Raw genomic sequence first — 27,033 nt, forward strand, 5'->3', positions numbered from 1 at the left:
AGGTTGCAAGCACTGTAGTTAACTTTATTGATCATTACTGAAAAGGAGTTAGTAGAGGTTAAGTGGCAGGAGGCAGCTGCTCCTTCAGGTGCCCTGGCCCTGTCACAGACCCTAAACACTGTTCAGCCTCGTGCTCAGCTCCCTCGAGGGCCTGGGTGCAGCTTGTTTTCAACAAGGACACGTTTTGTTCGCACTGGGCGTGGGTTCAGCCCGTCTCCCTAACGGCAGCTTCTCAGGAGAAGTCAGCACAGAAGCTGAAATGCAGCTCAGCTCCATCCAGGGTGAGATCTCAATGCCTGAACCCTGCCAGGACTGGAGTGTTCAAGCACAGGTAACAGCAGAGCAGATTAGGTTAAATTACAAATTGTTTTTGATACAAAAACATAAAATATCCCCTATAAGCATCAAGAAGGCATCCAAGTTTTAATACTCTCATTATAAAATTGTACCAGCATTTTTACTGAAAACAATATAGATCTCGAGTATATTTCGTTCTGGTTCTGTTCTCGACAAGCAGTTGTGTGGCTGCTACCAAACCCCAACTGCACTTTGATGAACCTCAGTACAAATCTCATGCATCACAAATACATAAATAGATCTAAATGACCCAGTATAAAAAAATACATCCTATGCAAGAACCTCAGGTATACTAAAAATCCCAGAACAGTTTGGGTTGGAAGGGACCTTAAAGAGTCCCAACCCCACCTGCCACAGGCAGGGACACCTTCCACTAAAATCAACCTGTTTGTGAAAATTCAGACTTAATACATCTGTTCTCCCTGAAAGCAAAGTTGGCTACTAAAATGTGGCAAAAGCAGTAGGCAGGAGCAGAAAAAATACTGCAGAATTGTTGTGTGACTTATTGCTACATGTAGATTACATCAAGGGTAATCTGTTTTTTCCTAATCCTTGAAAGGTCAAATCATGTATGAAATTCTGAACAGAGTAAAGAAAAAAGCACATTTTATAAAAATAGCATCCATTTAAGTTAGACAAATCCTTATAAATACAAGAAAGAAAGCAGTTACTCTCTACAACATTAATTGAGAGCGTATGTTCCTGAAGCACCAGCATCACATCCCCAGTTAAGGCCCTCAGTGAGGTGTTTATCCACACAGCCACAGCAGCTCTGGGCTCCGAGCCCCCCGTGCAAAGGAAACCGTTTGGGGCAGCCCTGCTCCAGGGCTCAGCTCTTGCAGAGCTCACACAGCACCCCAGCAGCTTTAGGAGGGCGAGGCAAGTCCTATGGCTTGGAGTCACACTACACCTACAAGTGCTGCCACTGTGTGAGAGTAGCAGAACCTGCACTCTTCTGCACCTGTATTCAGTGTCAACCTCCAGAACTTCATGACACAAACTAACTGTTTTGTGGTAGAGGAAGCAGAGAGGATCTGAGGGGCTTTAAAAAACAGTTTGAAAAGCTATTAAAACATAAAAGGTTTAGAAACTTTAACATTTCTAGTGTTTTGAGCATTACAACTTTGGTGTTCAGATCTAGCAAGTCAGTATATGCATGTAATCAGCCTCATCAAGACAGGTGTTCTATGATGAAAAACACTAATTCCATTTTCAGTGGTAGAGCTGTAGGATCTGACATCCCACTGTGAATCACAGGAATCAGAGCACTGTCCAGGTCATTCAGGTAGTTCTGTGGAAGAAGGTGCCCTCCAGATCCTGCTAAGTATTCAACCTAGGAGGGAAACATACTGATATTAATTAACACTTCTTGCATTAACAAGACTATGCACAACGTGCTGTATCACAGTAAAAGCATATTTCAGCTACTGTGAAGTGAGAAATTAATGACTAAGACAGCTTCTTCCCCAAATGTCATCCTCAGCCTGGATCGTGGGTAGGGCAGAACTCTAAACATTCCTGGAGAGACCCAAGGTATTTACAAGGGAAGGTACTTCAGTGGAGATGGAGAGTGTGCAATAAAAGTTGAAAGCTTACCATGTCTGAGTCAATGGAAACTCTGAGTCCTATCTTATTCATCCCGTTACTTTTCAAGGTTTTCAGGTGAGGGCAAAGAGCAGTGCTGCAGGCAATGGCAATCTCTTTTACAAACTGGTGGGGAACAGCACTGCAGAGGTCATGATCCTTTACAAAATGGTAAACCTGAGATCAGAGAAAGGGAAGGGCAGTCAGCAGCCTGCTACATGCCAAAGTTAGGAAAAAGAGTAGTTCAGGATCACATAACACTAAACAGGGCAAGCTCTGATGCTTGTCTGCTGGCAAAGCACCTGAGCATTTCACCCACACAATCAAAATACTTCAGGAACCACGGGAATGCCTGCATTAGGCATTTACAGAGCTGTCACTGCCAACAGCCTTGAGTCTTTCTCAGAGGAGAGAAACAACAAGTGTGTAAACTCACCAAGCAGCTGCAGAGAACACTCTGCCTGGCAGGATGGCTACACATAAAATCAGCTCATTTTAGTAGTATCACTTACTACCATCACATTACCACTTAACATTCAAAAAGTAATTAAAGAGGCTCAAGAACTATGTAATTCACTAACTTCAGTGCACTTCATAGCTTTTCCCTCTCTCTCGAAGCTTCTGTATAGTGGTGCTTTTTCACTCAGAGTTCCTTCCATTGATTTTCCATCAACTGGGCTTAAAATTCTATGGAAAACAACAGCGTGATTAGTAATTTAAACAACACTTATACTATAGATACAGTAGCTTCTATGAAATAATATTTACCCATCCTTTAAGGCTATTTAAACACCTTTACAACAAAGTACAATACAGGACTTGCACTATGACAATACAGATGGTACAAAGGGAAATATCCTAAGCAGGGAACTAACAGCATTAACAGAAACCTAATCTTGTATGTTTAAGACACTACATATCATCTTTGGTATCAAGCACTTTCTGTCACAAGAATATTTCAGATTAATTTCAGAAAACTGAAGGGAGATATTTGAGCACTGGGAGCAAGAAATCTTTCAGATGTCTGGCTTTGGTAGTACATTTACCCTTTGTTGGTTTTCTCTTCATTTTCTACCCAGCAAATATCTACATATTCTTTCACATCCCCTGTATCCACTTGTCCACAGGTTATTTTGAAGTCCTTCTTGTCTCTTAATGCCTGACGTAGACTTTCCATTGTTTCTCGTGTTATTTGTACCATTAGCCCATCTAGAAGAAAAACAGTTAAAATTCCATATTATCCACACAAAAAGCGCATAGCTTCTTATAGAATCTTGGCTTAAATTCTACTGAGACAAAACAACTCCTACAGCTAATAAATAAATGCACAAAAGTACTCCATGCCCCACCTACAGCACTAAATGTTAAATGAGAGAGGAAGAAAACCTATTTTGTCAACAGAACTCAAACTGAAAGATAATTTAAAGTTAATTTCTGATTATTTTTTTTGCATATGTGTGCCAATATTTGTATTTCAGCAATATGGCAATGAAAATACTTCTATAAAGGAAAGACCTGTACTGATTAATCAGAGTTTAAATTTGAATGTTTTAAAACAAGTAGGTGACCTATCATGTATTTTTATGCAGCACTTCTTTGCAATAGGTTTCATACAAAATTTAAAAACCTGAAAACAAATATGTATCTTGCTGAGGGGTACAAAGACCTTACACAAGACCTTGCTATTTTTTTTTTTTGTCGTTTTAAGTCTCTTAAGAACAGAACAGAACAAAATTCTTACCTTCAACTATACTGGATTTAGCTAAAAATCCTGAGGATGTTTTTAAGGCTCCATTAAACACCACAAAACTTGCACCTGTAACTAGACAAAGTAGGAAGGAAGTCAGCACCACTTCATGTAACTCCAGTCATAACTGACATTAAACTTAAACACAATTTAGTATGACACCAGAGATGCATTTTCCATGCAGCCTAACACTGAGCTTCCATTTCTGCTGTAGAAATGTGATTGTTGTGCCCCAGAGCTCTTACCTTTCCTGGGCTGTCCCGTGGCACTGATGGCCTGGGTGTGATAGAGGCCCTGCTTGTTCTGCACACACACCAGGTGAGAGTCTGCCTCAGTATTGAAACTGGCTCCAATGCTAATTACGTGTTCGTTAGAGGAATTGATCACCTTCATCACCTGGCAACACAAAGTTTGTCATTACACGGATAAATCTCACCAAGAGGGGTTTTTTGGTTGTTTTTTGTTTGGGTCTTTAATTTTTTTTAATTACTAAGCAAAACATCATAGTCGGGAAATCTGCAAGAGGGAATGTTTGAAAACACATGCTGGGAGATTCTGAAGAAACTGCAGATCTTTCAGTACTTAACAGCCATTCCAAATCTCAGCTCCCCATTATCCACCTTCCAGTGTGTCGCGGAGGGAAGCGTGTGCTCAGGTAATTACATACCCTTCCCATCACACATTTAGGTCAGTATAAAGTTCAGGGAAGGTTTTTTCCAACAGCTGATGGTAGAGGTGTGACTGGTGTTATACAAAAAATGGAAGACTAAAGCAGCTTGGATTAGAAAGCTAAGGTGGCTGTACTCACCTCATTATACTTCCTCAGAGGTATTTTAATACAGCTTCTACCCATCTCCACATGGACAAACAGGTTGTCTATGGTATGCAAAGTATACTTGTAATTTCTAAGGTCCTATAACAAACAAAGTATTTCTGTTAGCAGACAATAAAGTACTGGTTTCTTACCTTTTCCTTACCTTCATCACCTAGACGAAGGTACTCTAAATACATCTGTAGGACTTTCAAAAAATAGTAGCATTTGGAGTGGCTGAAGACTTAGGGATCCCTTCTTGCCCATCAGGTGTATGTGACAGGCATCTCAGTGAATGTATTTATAAATTCAGAGCACTGACAAATTAGCTCTACTAACCAACGGGTATTTACTCTACGGCTACTTCATTCACATTAGAACCCCAGTGATTTAGGTAGAGAAGAACTTCCACATCCTCCCTCTCTGATAGAAAAGTGAAGTGTGGAAGCCACCATCCAGATGAGTTTCTTTGCAGGCTCAGCCTGTCCCCTACAGCTCTAACTTGACTGACAGATTATTGAATAGTGCACCGTTTCTTATCCCTTTCTGTGACAGAAGTAATCTCCCATCACCTCACCCACTTGGGCAGAATTCTGTTTATTTCCAGAACAACATTAGGTATGAAATGGTCTCATTTGCTTTTACTGCTTCAGCTGGAACAACAAGTATAAAGAGGCTCTTTTCACCAGCTGAGCCAGGCAATCGGTGCCTCCCTCCACCAGCACAGCTGCAGCAAGAAGGGTATTTAGAAAACATCTCCATGCACTAAGGTTCCCATGGGACAGGCATCCAGCACTAAGGATGCAAATCACAGGTGCCCTTTGCCTCAGCCACTTGTGTAGGGACAGGCTCTGCATGGTCTCTGACTGGGCATTTGCATCACAGGTGCCAAGGCACCACCCTGAGAACATCCTGCAGCCGTGCAGTGACTGAAACTCCTGCAAGCAGCACATGCTGCCCCTGCTTCAGGCTGGCACAGCCACGAAGGGGAACCCGAGAAACTGATCCACCTGAAAAGGAGCTCCACAGAAACCCCATCCAGCAGCAAGCCTGAGGGTGCAGCTGCACCTTGGCACTGGCACAGCACCAGTGAGGCTGGGAGCTGGCTCCTGGACTACAGTGGGAGGCTCCTACAGGAGGAGGAAACCTGCTGGTCTTAGATGGGGCTCCTCCTCTGGCTGATCCCTTACGCAGTGATCTGCACACCTGTGCTGGCAAAAAGGAAAAAGGGGCAAAGACTGCAGTTTCATCTCAGCTATGATGGTCTCCAGACCCAGGAGAGGATGTAGTGATTGCCTAAATTAGAGTGATTTGCCCAATGTTCTGCTTTCCATGGCCCTGCCCTGAATGCTGGGATGGAAAGTGCTGGAAGTTCTATGTGAGTATCAGAAGAGGAATGTTACTGGTCAGGAACACAGACAAACTGCAATCTGAAATCAAATCATTTGGGTAACAGGGAAAGCTTCCGCAGGAAATGGCATGAATTCCAGACTTATGATTTTGCCAAAAAGTCCTTCACAGAAGACAGTCAAGCTGAAAAACTGTGGCAAGGTTAAGTTTGTCTGAGAAAACAACTAGTACTGCAGTTAGTCCACAGCATCTGCCTGTCACGTGTTTCTTCACATTTAAAACTGCCAGATTTAAGACCAGCATCCCTGCACCACAATGATGCTTGGAAGAGAGAAATGCACCTGAACAATGACTACTAGCATCAGTGCAAATACCAACACCTCCCTCACTCACTACCAGAACTAATGCATGACAATACAAGGTGAAACAAGCTGCTTTTTTAACTCTCTCATCAGTTTTAAGTAAAGTATGAAGAACAAAAACGTTAGCCCTGCTTTCCAGATTCAGCATTTGTTTGGAGGATGTTTTGATTTTGTTTGGAGGTAATTTTGATTCCAACAGGAAGGGCAGCAATGAAGCATCTACTCACAGCAAGCAGATTCATAATCGTGTGTCCAATGTCTCCGAAGAGCGGCTCCCGGTGCCTGACACTTACCACAGGAGTTGGATAGGCTAGGAAGAAAAAGGTCATATTTACCTACCAACAACTCCAAAACTTGTTTTCCCACTAGTTCTGTAGATTTTTTCAGCTATAAGCTGTCTCTAAGTCTCAATATCTGACCAGCCAAAGGAGGGAGAGCCCTTCTCTAATTCTCAGCCATTGTGTGGTTCTCCCCCATGGTTATATCTGACAAAACTGGTTAAAAAAGACAAACTCAGCAAGTGATGTGTCACAGAAAGAACAATAACAAAGCACTGCCACCCTTGTCACCACACAGACAGGATCTGGCTGGTAGAGGTCCACTGTGGGCTCCAGAAGTCCATGAACAGATGATAATTCCCAGCTTTACACAGACGGGGCAATTGGGAGGCGTTTTAAAAGATTTTACTGCATATCAGTCGCGTTAAAGGGTGAGACATAAGAGATGTAAAATTCAATGCCATTCTATCAGAAACCAACTTATTTCCAGGTTACAATACTTTAAAAATGTTTTCCAGCCTGTTAGCTGTAGCCTCACAATGCTGCTAATACTCCTGACACCAACCACATATTACTTTACCCCAGGTGGTCTTGCTGGAATGCATCTTTCACAGTTTAATTCTCAAAAATATCTGGTCTTTTTGCAAGGCCATTGTTTGAAACTTGTTTGTAGTTCAATCTCTCTCTCAACAATGTCATCTCTATTCCATGGCCATCCTAAGTCAGCACACCTTATCTCAGAGTTTGCACGCACATGTACACAACTGTGTGAGCCTTCAGTCAGGTTTGGAGAATCCTTCACAAATCCATGTCTCACATTTATGGACTTGCAGCTTCTACAGTGGTGGGCTACAGCCTTTTTACATGCCTAGATGTTTCCACTGTATTAGTAAGTTATCCTTTTAAGTTATCAATGCCTTTATTGAGTTTATGAAGCAGTAATCTTTTGCCAATACACTTAACCCAAATAATTTAATTGTAATAACCATTTTATCAGAGTTGTAAACTGGGCTTGTGAGCATCCCTTCAAACCTTTCTCCTGCAACCAAACAAAAAGACCTTTATATTTTACTTCCAGTTTTGGTTTCTTAGCTTTCTCATCTGCTCAGAGGAAAAAAAATAAATCAAAGAAGTCTAGCAGGACAATGAACACTCCCAGGTGGCTTCACGTGCTGGGCTTATCCAAGTGTAATATAAAATACTGCAAAGATTATTTTAAAATAGTTTGCTTGTCTAAAACTACTTGTATTTTCCAAAGGGAACTTTACATTTATGCAGCTACTGATACCATTAAAACTTACCCCCATATTCTGCTCCCAATCTCAACATCAAACGGATTGGAAACACTTTTGCCCAGGGTATTTCCAACTTATGGATAAGAATGCCAAAAAGAAAAGGGTTATCTGGTAGAACCTGATCATCAAGTTGCTGAAAAGTTGGTGAAACAAACAGAAATCCTCCATGCTCTTTGTTGCTGAGAAAGTTTTCTGTAAAAGTAATGTTTTCCATATTTCTTATGAACCTTCCTGTGGAAAGAGGAATGGAGAGTGTTTACAGAGCTGGGTCACTCCCACCTCCATGCCAAGAGAACTGCTCTGTCAGGCAGTGAGCTCTGACAGACCTGCCAGCCCACCATTCCCCTCACACCCTCCTGAAGCCTGCCAGGTATCCAAACCCACAGAATATCAGCCCTCTACTTCATCACCAAATGAACCTGGCTATGAAAATAAGTTTCTCCAAACAAGTGCCTGAAGTCCTAAACACAGCAATTGATGAGCTTTGAGCAACAGAGCTAAAATATTTACATTTATCCTCACTGTACTTCTAAAAATGAAATGCCAGGTGTACTAAAAACCATAGACTCAGGGCTCATACCCAGATTCTCCACCACAATATGACTAAACAAAAAAAGAACCTGCAAGTATATGAAACAAACATAAATTCATTTGTTTCTGTTATTTAGAACTCTAGCCTAACACTGCAAGCTCTTTCAACAGAATCATTAGACAAATAATTCAAGAAAAGTTACCTATCAACTTTAGGTTTTAAAGATCAGCAAGAATATTCTGCACAAGAAAAAGTTAGACATTAAAATGACACACCTTTCATTGCATCTTTATAGATGTCAAGAAATAATCTGAATATTTCACTAGGGAAAACATCTTCATCTGGCAAACGCTGCAACAGAATGACAATTTCTGCCTGACCCAAACCATGCAGTCCATTTGTTGAGAAGCACCAGCACTTTTCTGAGGAATCTTTAAAAAGATAAGATACCACAGTAATGCTGTTTTAAAGACAGAACAAAAAAAGAAAAGGCTTGATTTAATGGAAAAGAAAATGTGCAATACTTACATGTTATTAGCTTCACATTGACAAGCAAGTTTGCATTTAGAATAAAAGTCAATGGATTAGGACCTCCTTCCCCAAGCAGCAAGGCGACCTTTTGGTGAAATGGACGTTCCTCCACCAGAAGATCTACATAAATTGAGACATGATTAAGTTCAAAATACCAGCCAATGACCCAAACTAAGAATCAGTTCACTGTATGACACAGTCATCCCATCCTCCTACCCTGGTGGTTACTGCCAAGATTTGAATAGCTACACATCAACCAAGGAACAGCTGACCCTAAGATTCAAGGAACATAGAGAACTGAAGCAGCAGCTTCTAAGAAAGGTGCAAGCCAGGGCTACCCTTCCTCTGGAAATCCTTGACTGAACGTGTGCTGACTCCTCATCCATACCTGATTCTGCCAGGTACCTCTGATGAGCACAGCCACCACCATCATGCAATTAAGTGGTGACCCATTCTTCTCACAACATACTGATCTTGTTAACAGTGCACAGTCATTACCCAACAATCCAGTATGCAACAAATAAATTACACGAGAATTGCATTAAAATACAATTTTTTGAGTCTGTATTTACAGATGAGTCTGTATTTACAAATCTGGGATAGTGGAAGTGCCATGGCACTTGGATATCCATGGCACATGGATAGTGCCATGGCAGGGGGTGGCACTGGATGAGCTTAATGCCCCTTCCAACCCAAAGAACTCTAGGATTCTATGAGTAAATATCAACAATTTTCTCAAGATGTTAGCAGACTTTACCTTTCCCTTTTTCACCCAGTGCAAGCACAAGTGGTGGCAGCTGATCACCATCAGGAAGAAGGCTGATCTCTCGTCGCACCTGGTTTTCTACCCCACACAGTGCTCTGCAGCTTGAAGCAGAGACAGGCACAGCCCGTGTGCTCTGACCCACTGAGCTGGGACTGCTCCCCTCTGCTGCTGCAGGGGAACACTCTTCAGTCCCTAGAGGGGCAGAGCTGTTACTAGATGTCACCTCACTCTGGCCTGGAGTGGCCTGCTGTGCACCATCTGATGGAACAGAAGGATGTAATTCCTCTATTTTTGTCATCTTATCTATTTCTTCCTTCAGTTTTTGATTTGCATCAGTTACCAGGTCATCCTCCTTTGGGTCTGCAGCCTGTGAAGAAGAAATAACAAAAAAATATACACTGTCTCATAAGCAGCTAAACTTTCATTATTAGTATTCTAGAAGCAAAAAGAGGATGAATTCTGTCACAAATGTTGAGAATACATTTCCTCCTAATCAGAAGGAAGAAAGCCATCAAATCTCTCCTGGATCCTCCTCATTTTTTGTTTAGGAGTTACATGGGTGAAGATGCATAGTTAATGTATTTGTTTGGTAACACAAACTGGATCAGCAGTTGCATAATGCAAACATTTCTACACTATTGCTACTATTCCACTAATAGCTGAATGTGGCTTTGCTCAGCCTAATTTCTACCTTGGAGTCCCACACTGCTCCCCCAACAAGACAGGTATGACAAGCCATGAACACAGCCATGCTGGGATGTCAGCTGTCATAAAAAATAAAATAGGAAAAAAAACATCCCCCAAAACCCCTCCAACAAAAACAGAGATGCACATTACCTTCCTTTGGCCTTGCATCCTATATCCAGAGGGAAGACTTTGTCCACACAAGAAAAAACCTGGCAACTTTATGCTTGCCCTGTAGCAGTTCTGCTGGTATCCCATCAGCTTCCAGCAAATCCTCCATTTAACAAATATGCTGTCACAAAATTTAAAAAAGCCACCAACTCCAAAGGGAAGACTCCTCAAAAACACTGACAAAACCAGGGCTAAAGTGGGTAATAACAGATTTCTTCCCTGAATCTGCTTGTGGGCGTTTCATACCACTTGGCATTTTTGCCCTTCACACACTTCCAGGATTTTGTGCTGCCTTTGCTTCAGAGCTGCACTGTGCTGGTTTTGTCTGAGCTTCTGAGACTGCACAGGAGAACTATCAACTAATTGTTGTCCACTCACATTGTCCATGCTGCTTTTAGTTTCAGACATTGCCCATCTTCTGCAAGTGCAAACGTCCTACTCTTTCCCCAAAATATGAGACAGGCTGTATCTTTTGTTTACTCTAACCCTTTTTTTATTTGATTACTACAGTTCTTCAGGAGTAAAAGCTGAATTAAATGCTAAACATCTGTTAAGTGTTCAGAATCTCTATATACAAATATTAACGATCTGGTTTTTTAGCTTTAGCAATATATTTTAAAAACTCGTGAGTGCTGTGAGAATCATGGAATTTAAGTTATTACTTGACACAGTGCCTCAGTGCTATGTGTTACCTTAAAAAGGCTTCACCTAAGGAATCTTGCTAAGTCTTCCCACAGCAAACTTACACCTCTTCTTTGGACTTTTCTTTTAAAGTGCAGTTCATTCACTGGTATGCATGTGACTCATGATTAGAAAACCAATCCCCCTCTCAGTTCAGTGTTAGTTCACATTAAAAGCAATACACAGATTTTGTTGCACCATATAATGCCCTATAACTGCAGGGCACTAAGCAAGTTGGTTAGTCTAATCCAGCAGGGAAACTGATGGATTACATAATATATATAAAATACAATATAACAGGCCACTGGAAATAACAATAAACAACCACAAACTTGTACTATAAGCACGTTGCTAATTACAGCCTTAAGAACTGTGGCTGAGGTCACCTTCACGCAAGTGGTTCATCACATACTGTGTAGTGAAAAAACTGGTATGGCACATTTTCAGCCATATCAGTTTTTAAGTTCACAGATACCTCAAACAAAACAAGGTTTTCCTTTGTAAACTTTGCTCGGTTTTACTCAAATTGAAAATTACTACAATGCTTTTCAATCCAAGGACTTCACAGCTTGGTCAAAAACATTGTCTCTGATTCCAAAGGCTGTGACTCAGAAGCCATGGTGTGTAAGGGCCCCCTCCCTGGCAAGCAAAGGCCTCCCAACATGTGATTTGTGCAGCTGAACCATCCCGGCTCCTACCGCAGGCGTCTTGGGCAGGTCTGGGTTCTCTGGGCTGGAGTCCTGCGACCTCTTCGCTCCTGAGGACAGCTTTGCTGTGTCTGCTACTTCCCCATTTGGCAGGATACCATCTGCAAACCAAACCCTCTTCTGCTCTCTGGAGCACAGCCCTGTGACAGGTGAGAACAACAGCTCCATGTTATCGCGAGTTACAGCGCTCCGGCAGCTGAGAGGGACAGAACATGGACAGAGACTCTCCCCACCACGTGGACAGAGACTCTGTTCACTGGAACAAAGCACAGGGTGGCATTAGCCAGTCCCAATCAGGCAATGTAGCCTCTGACTGGCAGAGGAAGCTGCCCTGCTGCAGTTAAATCTCATATTAAATAATTGATATTACAGAACGATACTTCCACAATCACCCTCTGTAGTGAGGCAAGAATGAAATGCGTATCACACCTAAAAGACGGAACACACTCCAAAAAAAGCTGATCTATCATTTTGTTTAACAATGTGTTTTCTTTGAAGAATGTCAGATGTTTAACAAAAGTGGAACAAAGACACTAGTTAGCCACTAATCATTTGTATTTACACAGAGAATGAAGGTTTGCTTCTCCCTTGTAACTTCTCCCTGAACAGCCACTTTTTGTTTCTACTCAAAGACTGGCAGTACAACACAAGCCAGAGATCTCCCAAGAGATGCAAAAATTATAGAATGAACAGCTACATGAAAAGATTAACAATGTAAACAGAGAGGGGAATGACAAAAGTAACACCCACTTTTCATAAATGGAGATTTAGGACCACCTGGGGCCTGGCACCAAAACTGGGAAGTGAAAGTGCTTCCATTCAGAGTGTTCCTGTTTCACACAAAAAATACCAACTACAAATCCCAGATGTGAGAAGCAGCTTGCAGCTCTTTCCAAAGAGACTCTCACAGTGTTAGATGTGTGTTATACTGAGGATCTGTACCTTCAGGACCAGGTTGTTTAAGTGCTGATGTAGGCAACAGTGCAGATGGTGAAGGAGAGCTGGCACCCCCGGGTGTCTGGGCCTCCTCTACAGGTGGAACAGCTGGAGAATGCTCAGAGGAGACACTGGAATTGGGGACAGGACCAGTTGGACTCATCATCCTTTCAAATGCCTGTGCTAAAATAATGTGGTTAGTTTTTAAGATATCACAATTTATTAACTTTCATTTGCAGAGCAGTACTTTAGGTGGGTGGGGTTTTTTGGCAGAGGCAATGTACAGTCTGTGAGCTAGCTATGGAAAATAAACACTCAAACTGCTGCATGGAAGAAAATTTAGATTGATTTTCTACCTGCATAATTGCCTCATTTCTCATGAGACAAAGAGTCCTCCCCTTTTTCTCCTGGCAGCATTGCAGTGACTACCTCACTGTGGCCCCCAGCCACTTGGGGCAAACACATGTCACATCTGTCACGCTGAGCTCCACTCAGGTGCCTATTAAAAATCTGACATGTTTTCAGCTTGTCATTTACATACTCATCAACAGGACCTCAACTCTTTCTCCTGATGCTCTCATAAGCATCCATGGTTAGCTTCCAGTTAAGAAAAGGTTATCTGATGAGTCATCTTCTGCAGCCCTGGTAAGTGACTGGTACAAACACCAGGACAGGAAGCTGCACAGAGTGGGCAAACATGTGAGAACAAGCAGGGATGTGGCCTTTAAACACGCACAGGGCTACTGTGGAGGGAGGAGAACTTCTGCTAGGTTCCTGTCACAGATGACTCAAATTGTATTCCTCTGTAACTTTCTATTTAGCCTTATGGATTTAAAAACTAATTTTTTTTTAATAGAAGAAAAAACTCAAGACTCAAAGTTCAAAATAAGAGCTGGAATCCAACTAAGGATTATTCTCTTTATCCTCCATCTCAGAAATAGGAAAACCTACACCAACAAAAGAAATCAAGATGCCCAGAAAGAACAAAGGTTAAAAAGGTAGTTCAATGATTACTGCAATTACTAAAAAAAACCTCTTTACCTTTATTAATATCATCATAACAGCCAGTGCAGACTCTTGCTTCCTTCTCCATGTATTGCAGTTTGCATTTTCGTTTGCAACAGCTACCACAAAAAACCTGAATCAGAAGAGGATTGCATCAAATATTATAGACCTATTGCACAGCGAATAGGAAAATACGCTTGCTTTATTCTAAACCATCTACTGCCTTGTATTCAAGCCTGTATCTTAATTCCTGACAAAGAAATCCTCAGAAAAAAAAAGAACAACAAAACCAAAACCCATGATACACACCCAGAAGAAAGCAGCAACATGGAAGACCCAACTGAAATTATAATAAAATTCTTCTCTGGAGTGATGAAAAAAATTTCAGGTTGCACCACCTATCCCAAATTCTTCTCAATCCTGCTTGTGATCCTGCCATAAGTATTCCACAGCAGCCAACAGTGCCAGGGCCATGGCCTGAGGCGCAGAGCTGGGATTTGCTCTGGTGTTTCAGCCCACCCCTGCAGGCCTGTGTGCTCACCACGGCTTCAGGAAGCTGTAACACTCTGCCAGGCACTCCAGGCTGCCTCTCCAGCCTGGCAGAGCCCAGAGCTCCCTGCTGCAGGCTGCTGGGGCAGGCTGCCTCACGTGCTGGGGCTGCTGAGTGGCTCTCCTGCTCCCTCAGCAAGAACAAGCAGTGCTGCCTGCATGGGACAAGCTCCCTTCAGACAAGTATTTCCAAAGAACGCTGCTCTGGAAGAACAGAATATGCTCTTCTATTCCAACAGGGTATATATCCTGTCTATTTTTAAGCAGAAATGGGGGGAGGAAGTGTGTCTCATTAGCCTGGACAACAACTACACAATCTCATTCAAAGAATTAAGTTTTTAGAATACCTGATGTTTTGCAAGAGTCGCCATAAATATCTGCAGCTTTTGTCACTTTCCCCTTATGTTCTCTCAAGGATGATCTGCAAGTCTTTAATGAGTCACACCATTTTTAGCTATATGCAGACTCTGGACCCTTTACAAAAGGTCTTGTGAAACCCCTAAAGGTGTTCTCTACTCCTAATTGTTCCCAATCAAGCAAAATGAAGTGGAACAAGGCTGAGGGGGGAAGGAGGGAGGGAAATCTCAAACAGGAGTGGCATAGGAAAAAGTTATTACAATGGACTCCTCCAAGCAGGAAAAGTCACTGCAAAAGCAGTGATTGATCAGCGTAATATGAGGTAAAAAAAGAAACTATTCCAGCTGCTTCTGGATTAGTGCCACAGGTAATCTACCTCACCAGGAAACACGCATGCTCAGTATGTATGTCAAGAATGTAACTGATAAGGATTAATTGCTAATCCGTTACAATCCACTTCAGGGTTTAAATGCCAAGCAGCACAATCCCCAGCAAGGAGTGTTCTCCTTATACCCTTGGTGACACTGGGACCTGCAGGGGACTGCAGGAGGATTAATCCTAACGCACCCAAAAGGTGAAGGCAAACTAAGGGACAGCAGAAAGGAGGTGAGCAGCAGGCTGTTGAGCAAACAACTGGGTCCTGGTTGAACTGGAAAGAAGGGTACCACAGCAAGAGACAAACTGGACAATGGAACTGCAAAGCTGCTTGGCCTTGTGAGGGCTGCAGAAGAGAGAGAAAACAGGGACCATGAACTTCACACTTCCCTCTACCTCAGATGCCAGAGTCCACAAGTGCTGCTATTTTCATTGATAAAAAAGAGGTATGGGAATCCATACAGTTGTCTTCTAGAACAGTCCATAGAGGACAATTGTGAATTCCAAACAGTTTTCCCTTAGTTCCTAAATGGCTGAAAACACAACAAACAACAGCTCTACAGGGAATGTCTGCTTTGGGATTTTTTGAGACAAAAAAGTTGCTATTAAAAAGAAAGTCTTAAGAAGCAGAAAGTTAAGCTGCACATTCAGAAAGGCTGTAATTGCACAGCACTCCCATATCTGTAAGGTTTAGACAACTCATGCTGCCTTCACTCCCTCTCCTAATAAAGAGACACTGTGATGCTCCCTAGTTACACTGCTGCTCTGCCAAGAGCCCCTGAGCTGACAGTCACAGCTGTCAGCAGCACTGTGCAGTGAAGGGTCTCCCATCTCCAGACAAGGTGTGAGAACTTCACTGCACATGTAAAACAGGAACCTGAAGTCTGTTAGTCTCATGACCAAAGCAGAACCCACTCTGAAGGACTGTGCTTTAAACCACCACAGAATCTCACCAGGATATTCTGGCAGTAAGTTCAATGGCTGCCAGGTCAGCACAAGGAGTTCTTAATTTCCTGGACATCTCAATTCACACCTACATTTTAGTTCACACCGGCTGCAGCTAAGTAAATCAGCATCATGCTTTGAATACACAGTGCTAGAAGAGAGGTGGAAAGAAAAACTACTGTGCCTTTCCAGGTGGTGCTTAACACTGGAGATGCAAAAATTTAGATACTGGGCTTTGTCCTGTCTCTTGATCCTTAGAGCTTACAGAGCACCACTGAACAGTGAGGTCACCAATATTGCTAGCATTTCCATTTATGCACTAGTGCAAGCCACAGTTGATCACAAGGGAATTCTGAACTGAGTGTCAGCTTTGGCATCATTTACTCTCTATAGAAGATCTCAGGCTGAAAAAAAAGTTCTGCAATTACTCACTTTGTTGGTGAATCACATACTTTTCCCCCGATATGAGTTCCTTAGGAAATCATACATCTAAACACACTGGAAGACAGTGCAAAATCCTTTTGCATTGGTACTGCTGCTACAGCTAGTGAAAAAATACAATTCCTTCAGGTTCATGGGCAGTGCCCTACAGTTATAATGACTAGTGAAACACTGGATTCTCACCATCACCACCTCCATTTTTTAGAACATAAATACTGAGGTTAAAAGCTCAATAAGTGGCTGATTCAATATGATCATGATGAATTAGCCCATCATCTCAATTCCCCTACTCTATGCAAAACACACCAACCTAGCCAGTAATGGCAGGTAAGAACATACTTTGTACTTCTCTTTAATCATAATTTTTACAAAAAAGGTCGTGCGTTTCTTAATTAGCATCAGTCTTTTCCAACAGTCTCTAGGTTCCTGTGGAGGGAAAATAAAACCTGCTCTTTGTTAAATAAAGTACTTTCAGCCTAGAAAACTCCTGTCAATATTCTTTCCCCTCTCTATCTTGGTCATGCCTTTTCCTGTGGCAGCCCAGGACCCCTCCCCAGCACCTCACCTTCCCACAGGCTCGGCAGTGGTGTCTTCTCTTTGTGAAGGTGAACTTGGCCTGGCAGTTCATGCAGTTGGGTGCCTCTGAGTCTGGGACCCACAGGGGCTGTTTCCACGACAGAGCTGCAGGTGCTTTACGCGGCTCAGTGCTTTCAGATGTTTGATTGCCTCCAGCCTCACAGCTGCTTTCCCCAGGGTCAGTACTACCAACATTTACACTGGTGTCTGAGAGGGGAGCTTCTGAGCTAACAGAACCACGTTCCTGGTTTTCTCCTTCAAGTACATTTGTTCTATTCAGTTGTTTCTGACCAGCAGCTCCTTGGGAAAGGTCAAGCAACTGCTTTGGTCTTGCACCTTTAATACAAACATCAGAAGCCAGAGCTCCACTGCCACTCTCAGTCATGCTGTGACTTTGAGACTTGCTGACCTCTGCTGCAGCTTCCACTTCATTGTCAGGAATAGATGCTTTAAGGTTGCTATTAATGCTTGTTATCTCCTCCAGTTTTGTTTGCATAAGCTCTTCATCGACCTCTGTGAAATCCAGATTGTTCAGATCTGTTAAACTCCCTCCATCTACATCAGCTTCCACCAAGTTACCGTCATTGTCTGAAGACTTAGACACACTGGACTGCAGACTTTGTCCATACAAGAAATCATCAAGCTCAGCGTCGCTTATTAGAATATCACTTTTAATAACATTCTCCTCCACAGTAAAGTCAGCCATAACAGTGCTCAGGCTCTCATCATAAAAAGTGTCTTCACCAACACCATATGGCTCAGCTCCAAGGTCTAGAAAAGCAGAAGCAAAAGCCTGAATTTGCTGAGAATCACTATCACCAATTATATTCTCAGTGCTGTACTTCTCTCCATCTCCACTTTCTTCTGCAATACTGTCACTGATTTCAGCTACATCTTCTTGCTCATGCCAGCTAGCATCTTCACAGGATTCCCTGCCAGGGAGAGGAGTTTCAGACTCTCCAGCATGAACAGTTACAGTATCACTAATAACCTCTGGCACAGCATTTTGAGGTAGAAGATTAACCTTTTCTTCTGTTACAGCTAGTGAACCACACATGGACACAGGAAGGGAAAGACAAGACAGAGATGTCTGGACATCCTCAGCTGACATACACGAACTGAAAACACTGCTTGGTATCTCACTGCTATTAAGTTCTTCACTACCTACATTCTCTTCTGTGACTTTCTTTTCCAATTCTACTTCAGGTCCTATTCGACACGAGGAGCCTGGTAAGACACAATTCCCAGGTCCTGTTGCATTGCTGTTGTGCAAGGGATGCCTCTTTGGCAGATCTGAAGGCATGGAATCAGCATTATTCCCATCGTTTGGGTCTACCTTTCCTATAGCATTTCCTCCATACACTTCTTTGCTTGCTGCAGAGCATGCACTGTCGTCTCGTGGTTCCAAAGGCAGTTTTTCACAGGCTTCCTCATCTTTGGGACTGTGTGCATTCCAGCTCTGTGATGTTACAGTGACACATTCAGTATCCAGGGCAGAAGTTTGTCCAGGGTGGTTGAGTACTTCATTGCACTTTACAGCTTCTGTCCTGTGTTGATCATCACATAGACCCAGGACCGTTCCTGCAGCATAACTCTCTGGTTTTAAAGCAGAATTATTACTTTGTTCTGCTGTAAGATGCCCTGAATCTTGTAACACAGAGTCCCCATCACTCTGCTGCGTGCTGGCAGCCCTGCTGCAGCCAGGTGAAGTCACACAAACAGGAATGGGGACACAAGACACGCCACAGCCAGCGGGCCCCTGGCTGCACTGGAACTCATCCTGGTGCAGCTCCTGAGCCCCTTCTGGAGCAGCCACGGAGGGGATTAAATTTGCTGTGTCACTGACGAGATCACACACAGGCACGCTACACCTTCCCAGGCTCAGAGCCTGAACTTCATTTAGGGAACTACTGTCCACAGTGGACAAGAGGTCAGGTCCAGCAAGACCCTTCTCTTTGGGTGGTGGGAAGCTGAGCACATCACTTGTGCCTGCAGGGGCACGGAGAGAGCTCTCCTCTGGGGCAGGACATCCAGCAGGATCCTCTGGCAGCTCTGGAGTGGGGTGTGCATGCTCTAAGCAATCCAGGACTGAAGAGAGCTTTGAGTCGTATGGATTTTGAGGTGTTCTGAAGCACTCACATTCATCTATTTTAAGCAAGAAGAGATCAAAAGCAAAGTTTATAAGACTCCTCTCTTTCCACAGTGTACTCCCTCTCAACCCCATCTATTCATCAATACAAGCTTTTTCTTAGCAGATGCTACTTTCAAACTCCATGGTAACAGTCATTTGACCATGTACTTCCACTAAAAAGGCAGTGCAGAAACCAACCTGTATTCTGCTCAAATTCATCAAGCAGTTTGTCCAAGTCACAGACAGCAGCTTTAAAGTAACTGTCCATTCTAGTCACAGTTCTAGTGAAGCTTTAGCCTTCTTAAACCTACAGAGAAAAACACAGCATGTAATTCAAAGCATTTCTTGTTTACAAAGCCCAAGTGTTCATATTAGACAGCAGCTCATATGAGGTGGTCTTTTATTTTTATTAATACTTTTTTCTCTCTCCATGTAAACAAAACCTAAGCACAAACAGGGCTGCAGCCTCTTAAGTATTCTGGATATGCTCAGTGTACTCAGCACTATGAAGAATGCACCCCCAAATTCACTTCAAACTGCAGAATTGAGGCTACTTATCAAAAACGAAAAAAGCATCTGAAAGCATCTGCTATGGCATTACAATGTCAGCATGTTTAAAACCACAAGGAATATTAGAATCTTCCAGTCTGACCCCATAAACACTTTATGCCACACAGCTCACAGGCAAAGAACAAAATAGGGCGTCATTACCTTTCAACACAACTGAATTGTGTAAATAATAAAAATTTAAAATCCAACATGGTAATTGAGCTCATTATTTATATCTATTTAAAACACACAAATAACTATACTTCTGAGACCCCAAGAACGTGAAACTCTTATTTACAGATTTACCAGGTCATCAGAAAGCTATTTATTTATCAATCACATTCCCTACTGCAAAATACTCTGGTTTATTTGTGTAATGAACCTTTCCAGCCACTCAATTTTATGCCTTTTTGGTCACTCAGAATTGCTTTCCAACTGCACATCTTCTTCAATGGCTGAACACCCAAACAGTGGAGCTACCTACCCAGAAATCAATATTTACACTTCCTTTGAGCAAACTGAAGGGACTGAGATCCATTTAGTCTAATGTGTAAACCAGACCTGTGGAGAGCTGTCCAGTTTTCCTTCTGATTTTATCAGGGCATTCAGCCTCTGACCTCACACCCTACCCCAATGCCACTGGTGCTCTGACCACCGAGTAATGCCCAGTCATCCTTCTAAAAGCTCAGAGCCCAAGCAAACACTCAAATCCCCTCACACCACTCAAACCCCCCTGCAGCTACAGATCTAGATTTCATGCCATAACTCCCCCTCTAGCTCTAAGGTGTCCTCTCACTGAATAGTTCAGATCAGGAGCTTTAACCTGTGTCAATCTGTAACTGTTCACCTCATGTGATGCAATCATTTACCACATTAATATGCATGGAACAAGAACACTTTAAGGCAATGTGTAGTTCAAGTAGACACTCGCAAAAGCTTTAAGGAAGGTGAAACAAAAAAGCAGTAACGCAGTACTTTGTGCCCATATGTAAGCCAAAATTGTGGAAAATGATTATTATATGACTGGCTTTTCACAAATATTAAAATTAATATTATATGTGTTATGTTAGAAAGGTATGCTGTATTAATCCCTTAATAAGTGTGTGTTAAACATAGTTTTAGGCTATAAAGATGAAACAAAAAAGCAGTAACGCAGTATTTTGTGCCCATATGTAAGCCAAAATTGTGAAAAATGTAATCATTTTTAATCAAATGTAATCATTTATATGACTGGCTTTTCACAAATATTAAAATTAATATTATATGTGTTATGTTAGAAAGGTATGCTGTATTAATCCCTTAATAAGTGTGTGTTAAACATAGTTTTAGGCTATAACGTAATATTAAAAGATAAACTATGCGATGTAAGATACTTTTTCTAACTAGCTCAATAAATGATTCACACAGAGATAACAGCAACAAGACACCAAAAGCTTCAAGAGAAGAATTACTGCCCCCTTATCGGGAAAGACCAGACTTGGTGGGGACTGAGATGACTGATTTACAAGATAGGAGAGGAAGCTGACAATAATGCTGTATTAATCCCTTAATAAGTGTGTGTTAAACATAGTTTTAGGCTATAACGTAATATTAAAAGATAAACTATGCGATGTAAGATACTTTTTCTAACTAGCTCAATAAATGATTCACACAGAGGTAACAGCAACAAGACACCAAAAGTTTCAAGAGAAGAATTACTGCCCCCTTATCGGGAAAGACCAGACTTGGTGGGGACTGAGATGACTGATTTACAAGATAGGAGAGGAAGCTGACAATAACCAGAAAACAGCTTTTGTTTGGAAAGAATTTTTGAATCAGGTATAAGGTATGTGAATATGCAACAGGCTATTGCTTTTAAGAGTTAATCCTTTGTTAGCAAGCCATGCTTTCAAGAGGAACATTCATAATTCTTTGGGTTTTTTATTGTCCTAACTCTGATTGTCCAAATTCTTATTGCTCTAGTTTGTATTACTATTTTATAACCACTTTGTTACCATTAAACTGTTAAAATGTTGACACAAGCGATTGGTGTTTTTCACAGAAAATGAACAGCCTGACTATGTCAGTGTTTGGATGCCCGTGGCCAGCAGTGAGTCACAGCCAGGTCCTCAGGCTGCACTCTAATACAAGTCCCTGACTGCTGTCCAGAGGGCTGGCAGAGCAGCAAGCACAGCCTCCTTCTCCTCACCCATCCGAGCACGGCTCCTTCCTGTAACAATCACGACCTCCCGGCAAGGGGGATGCAGCAACATGAACTGGAAGTTATTTCAATTAAGAGCCTTACACGATTAACAGCTTTTGGTGATTCACTGGGAGACATCAAAGGACAGATCCCGTCCCCAAAGCACGTATCTCTGGGCAGTCAATACTCAGATAGACCACATTAACAGGAAATATTGAAGGGTTACAAGAAAACCGGGCATCAGAGGATGTGTAATGCTGGTTTGTGTCCTCTGTAGGTATTTATTATACAACCTCACCACTTATCACAGATATCAATAACAACAGAAGCTTATAAATAACAAAAACCTTCACCATTTGGAAAAAATATGGGCAAGAGGTAAGCAATTATTTCATCTACCTTTGTCTTTTACTTAAATATTCACTGTGTTGCACTCTTGAGAGACAGACAAACAAATTCTGATTTAAGCATAAGGGCGTCATTAGATGACAACAGTATCTATTTTTAGACTATAACGCTAATTAGAAGGGTGCATTGATGCTGTACAGCACTGGCCCACTAAAGTCTCCAGAAAAAGCTGGAACTCAATGAAAAGAACTGCAGAACTAAAACCATATGCCAATATTTACAGCTATTTAATACAGATTAACTCACTTTCACAAAGAGCTCACCAAACCATCATATCTTGGTTTACCAACCCAGCAACCTTGCTTTCTTTGGTTAAATCTATCTTTTAAATAAAATGGTTATTTGACTTGGTGAAGTACTTTGAATAACTAACCTAACCTTGAAAAACTAGCATATGCATTATTCCTAATTTCATTACTCTTTCCTCAAACTTTTCATAGGTTTTCAATAGAGCTACAAGCAAAAAAACTGAAGGCCACAACAAAATCAAAACCCCCAAAACAGGGCAGACCAGCAGTACCCCCGTGTCGCTCTTGCACATCTCTGTCCTGACTCCATGTGTCTGCATCACCAAACAATTGTAACAGCCTTCTAACCTCTCATGTTTCAAACCCTTTTCCAGCAAGAGGAACAAGTTTTATTGTCTGCTGCCTGGATTCGCCTGCAGCCTGTCCCAATGTTGACATTATTGGATTAGGAGCGATGAAAAAGCTCTGGTGACACATTTTTATTAAATGGCTGCTTGCTTCCCTGAGTGAAGGGTCGGGAGGAACCACGTGCTTCAGCAAACTGCATTTGTTCTGAGCATATTCTTTCAAGACTTATACTTGTAACAAAAGAATTACACTACATTCTAGCTATCAGAAACCAGGAGCACCACTGCTGTATATGTTTTTTTAGGCAGGCACAACTGGAATTTGTTTTTTAGAGCTCCGAACACAGTCACTGAACACTCTCTAAACTGGTTCACAGATTAGTATTTTTTAAAAATAAGCGTAATGCTCATAACTTTTCCTGAGGCAACAAATCCCTAACAGTGCAAGGAGACATACAACTTTAGGCTCTCACCAGTTCCATTGTATAGATTTTTTAAAAAAACTTTAAAAATTATATTTAAATCACTGTCTGTGAAAGACTACATGGTTTCAGATAAAGGTAGATTAAATATTTATGTAGGAGGAGACTTCAAGATGAAAAAGCAGTCCATCTCAAAATGGGAACATAATAACCAAAGCACAGAAGTGCAAACTGGACGTGTCACTTCTCCAGATAAACCTTTGTGTGCCTAATCAGGCTCATCTTGGGTCTCCAGCAAATGGTCTGACACACTCCCCACACAGACCTAAGACACAGAGGCAACACTTCCCCCACATTAAAACTGTTAACTATTAACTGTGGAATGCAAATCCTGAGATCTCGATGACCGCAAGCGTGACAGGGCGTTTAAGAACACTTCACAGCCTTCAGCACTTCCCTTAAATCCTTTACGAATTGCTTATCCCTTCTAACGCAGCAGGCACGTGTTCCAGAGCTCAGAACCGACATTCCACCGGGGATTTCTCAACACACTCTCATTTACAGGAGGAGATAGCACCAGGCTGCTGGCATACCGGGTGGCCAGCTCACAGGATGGATTGTCAGGGCTTTTTTCCAGACACACTCTGCAAATGCAGGCAGAGAGCAGTTCTCAGCGGCGATAACTTGCACAACAGATTGGGCAGGTTAATTATTACCAGCTAACCAATTCAAGGTTGAAGACAAGCTGCCTTTTGACGCCTAAGAACCCCTGAACACCACTCTCTGCAGGGCTCGCTCGTACGGGCACCACCAGACCTGAGTCCCCACTGCAGAGGCCAGGCTGCTTCCACACAAAACAAACCAGCGCAGCCCCAGACGGGGTTCAGAGGCAGAGGAGCACACAAAACAAGCAGGGAACGCCTCTCCAGAGAGATGACCACCACCTCAATTCTGATCACACACCTGCAGCCTCCTTGCTCGCTGGTTTCGTTGTTTCAGCTCCATCACCGTGTTCAGTCATCAGATTCACCCTGAGCAGAATGCTGAATGGAGGATTGTGGGAGCACTGAAATGGGTTTGTCCACCCCACCACCCCAACTGCCACAGGCAGAACAAAACCCCCAGCACAAACACGAGCACTGAGCACAAAGGTCACAGTGAAACGCTCAGTGTGCCCCTCTCCCTCAGTAAGGGTGGTGCCATGACGATTTTTGTCTTTTCTTTTATAAATCTTTTTCTGTTCTCAGCACCTTTAGCATATATACCTGTAATTCTGTAAGCCTAATAGCCTAATCTAATCTGGGTACTCTGCTATATCAAAGGAACAAACTCCTGAAAGCCTCACAGTTAGAAGCCAGAACACCTTACACTGTCTTGAGAAACCAAAAGCCCTCTCAAACACATCTTGTAAACTTACACCTACCCAAGAAACAAGACTTTAAAATTAAAAAATCACACTCTTCATTGAAACATGTTTTTGTGAATGAGTGTACCTAACAATCTGTAAAATTGCACACACCATCTACCCCATGCATGCATTTTGGTATGTTCCACCGTGATGAAGTGTTACACCATAAAAATCCTTATTAAACACCAAAATAAACACCTTTTTATCCCTGACCCTTGTCTAACTCTTAACTCTAAGACATCAAGGGAAGGAATTAATTACCAGCTTTCTACCTCTCCCTGGCACCATACACCCACACACAGGCCTGAAGCCCTAAAGACAAGAAGTTTAAGGGCACAGCTGCCCACAGAGCCCTTCAGACATCCACCCAATGGAGAAGTTCAGCACAACTGAGCAAACACGGCGTGAAAAATTTAAATAAAAACAAAAACCATTCTTGCTGAGCAGAACAACTTACTGTCCAACCCAAAAGCTGAGGTGGCTGCTGCCACAGCAAGTTTGGGAGCTGAATCATGGGGTGAACAAAGTTTTCAGACATATAAGGACAAGCCTGCAGGACACACCACAACGCATTGTGTTGTTTGAAGAATGCCATCCCCTTAGTGCAACATGGACTCTTCAGAAGAACAGAACTCCACCAGCAGTGTGGACACTGCCACTCTCACAGCTCCATCCCACATCACCTTCAGCTTATGAGGATTTTCATTCATGCACCCATAAAACCCGCAAAGCAGCAGCTGCACACTGGAGCCGCTGCCGTGGCCCCACATGGGTCAGCGCCCAGCGCCCTGCCGGCACTGCTCGTATTTAAACGCTTTTTTATGCTTTGCGCTCTGCAGTGTACAATGCACGACTGTCCATCCCACTCCACACACCAGACATGTATCCTGCATAACCTATAAATAACCTCGCCTATTTCACTTGATGTACCGTATACAGTCTCCATACACCCTACACAGTGCTCTTTGTACACATACTACACTCGATACAGCGTATACAAAAGCAGCAGAAATATCGCTCACACCCACGAACCTCCAGGGGCAAATGTCCCACCCAGGTACCCTCAGTCGGAGGTCAGAGTCCCACAGCCGCGTCGCCCCGACCTCACCCGGCCGGTTCGGGGCCGTCTCGGGGCCCGTCTCCCCTCAGGGCCCGCCCCGGCCCCGCCGGCGGCTCCGGGCGGCGGCCTCGACCCTCCGCTGCGCGCAACGCAGCCCGGGGAGGGGGCGTGGCATGATGAAATGGGCGTGGTCTCGCTTGTGATTGACAGCGAAGAAGATAGGTGTCCCCGCCTGAAGTGGCCTGAGGAGGGGCGGGGCCTCAGGGAGGGGGCGGAGCCTCCCGTGCAGATCACACACCCCGCCCCCCCCACTTTGTCCCGCGCCCCCCGGCAGGGGGCGCCCCTCCCATCCGGGTCTCGTGATGCCACACCCTCAGGCCCCGCGGTGACGTCACTGCCGCCTCAGGCCCTGTGCCTGTTCTGGTGACGTCACACCTCCACAGTGACGTCACTGCTGCCTTAGGCCCTGTCCCTGCCCGTTCCAGTGACACCAAACCCCCCCCAGTGACGTCACTGCCACCTCAGGCCCTGTTCCTGTTCTGGTGACATCACACCCCCACAGTGACATCACTGCTGCCTCAGGCCCTGTCCCTGCCCATTCCAGTGACACCATACCCCCCCCTGTGACGTCACTGCCACTTCAGGCACTGTGCCTGTTCTGGTGACATCACACCCCCCCAGTGACGTCACTGCCACTTCAGGCCCTGTGCCTGTTCTGGTGACATCACACCCCCACAGTGACGTCACTGCTGCCCCATCAGCCCCCTCAGGCCCTGTCCCAGTGACATCACACTTCTCACAGTGATGTCACTGCTGCCCCATCAGCCCCTCAGGCCGTGTCCCTGTGACATCACACCCCCACAGTGACGTCACTGCCTCTCCATCAGCCCCCTCAGGCCGTGTCCCTGTGACATCACACCCCCACAGTGACGTCACTGCCGCCCCATCAGCCCCCTCAGGCCGTGTCCCCGTCTGTTCCGGTGCCATCACACCCCAGCGCTGTCACTGTCACTCGGTGCCCGGGCTGAGGAAGGCCCGGGGCCCAGCAGGGCCTGCCCCGCTCCGCCCAGCGCCCACGCTCTGCCACCAGCCCCACAGCGACGCCACCACAGCACAGCTCGGCGTTTCCACAACAATCTTCTTTCGCACAACGCCTCGCCTTGCCGCTCTAGGGCGCGAGCAGCCGCTCGGCCGGGCCCGGGGGCCAGGAGCGCGGCCTGGGCGCGGCCGCGAGGGCC

General features: G+C 43.6%; 1 protein-coding gene across 5 annotated transcripts in view; it reads right to left on the reverse strand.

The window, feature by feature from the left end:
• Nucleotides 1-3: 3 nt before the first annotated feature.
• Nucleotides 4-27,033, reverse strand: part of ZFYVE16 (zinc finger FYVE-type containing 16) — a 27,193-nt gene continuing 163 nt past the window's right edge. Inside the window, exons 1-18 of one of the 5 annotated variants that reach the window (XM_039696314.1) lie at nucleotides 25,768-25,941; nucleotides 19,370-19,478; nucleotides 17,030-19,185; nucleotides 13,834-13,930; nucleotides 12,799-12,975; nucleotides 11,848-11,996; nucleotides 9,605-9,980; nucleotides 8,845-8,967; nucleotides 8,592-8,747; nucleotides 7,791-8,015; nucleotides 6,439-6,521; nucleotides 4,497-4,601; nucleotides 3,934-4,084; nucleotides 3,683-3,763; nucleotides 2,988-3,150; nucleotides 2,523-2,628; nucleotides 1,954-2,118; nucleotides 4-1,690 (exon numbers count right to left, since the gene is read on the reverse strand). In XM_039696314.1, the coding sequence (XP_039552248.1) occupies nucleotides 1,529-1,690; nucleotides 1,954-2,118; nucleotides 2,523-2,628; nucleotides 2,988-3,150; nucleotides 3,683-3,763; nucleotides 3,934-4,084; nucleotides 4,497-4,601; nucleotides 6,439-6,521; nucleotides 7,791-8,015; nucleotides 8,592-8,747; nucleotides 8,845-8,967; nucleotides 9,605-9,980; nucleotides 11,848-11,996; nucleotides 12,799-12,975; nucleotides 13,834-13,930; nucleotides 17,030-19,185; nucleotides 19,370-19,439 (4,545 nt within the window). In that variant the 5' untranslated portion in view covers nucleotides 19,440-19,478; nucleotides 25,768-25,941 and the 3' untranslated portion in view covers nucleotides 4-1,528. Of the gene's footprint in view, nucleotides 1,691-1,953; nucleotides 2,119-2,522; nucleotides 2,629-2,987; nucleotides 3,151-3,682; nucleotides 3,764-3,933; nucleotides 4,085-4,496; nucleotides 4,602-6,438; nucleotides 6,522-7,790; nucleotides 8,016-8,591; nucleotides 8,748-8,844; nucleotides 8,968-9,604; nucleotides 9,981-11,847; nucleotides 11,997-12,798; nucleotides 12,976-13,833; nucleotides 13,931-17,029; nucleotides 19,186-19,369; nucleotides 19,479-24,290; nucleotides 24,889-25,757; nucleotides 25,942-27,033 lie in introns of those variants that run through there. The other 4 variants (XM_039696315.1, XM_039696316.1, XM_039696318.1 and 1 more) reach the window with 4 other exon arrangements.

Source organism: Passer montanus, unplaced genomic scaffold (genome assembly GCF_014805655.1).
Source record: "Passer montanus isolate IOZ18808 unplaced genomic scaffold, ASM1480565v1 scaffold97, whole genome shotgun sequence".
NCBI lineage: Eukaryota > Metazoa > Chordata > Aves > Passeriformes > Passeridae > Passer > Passer montanus.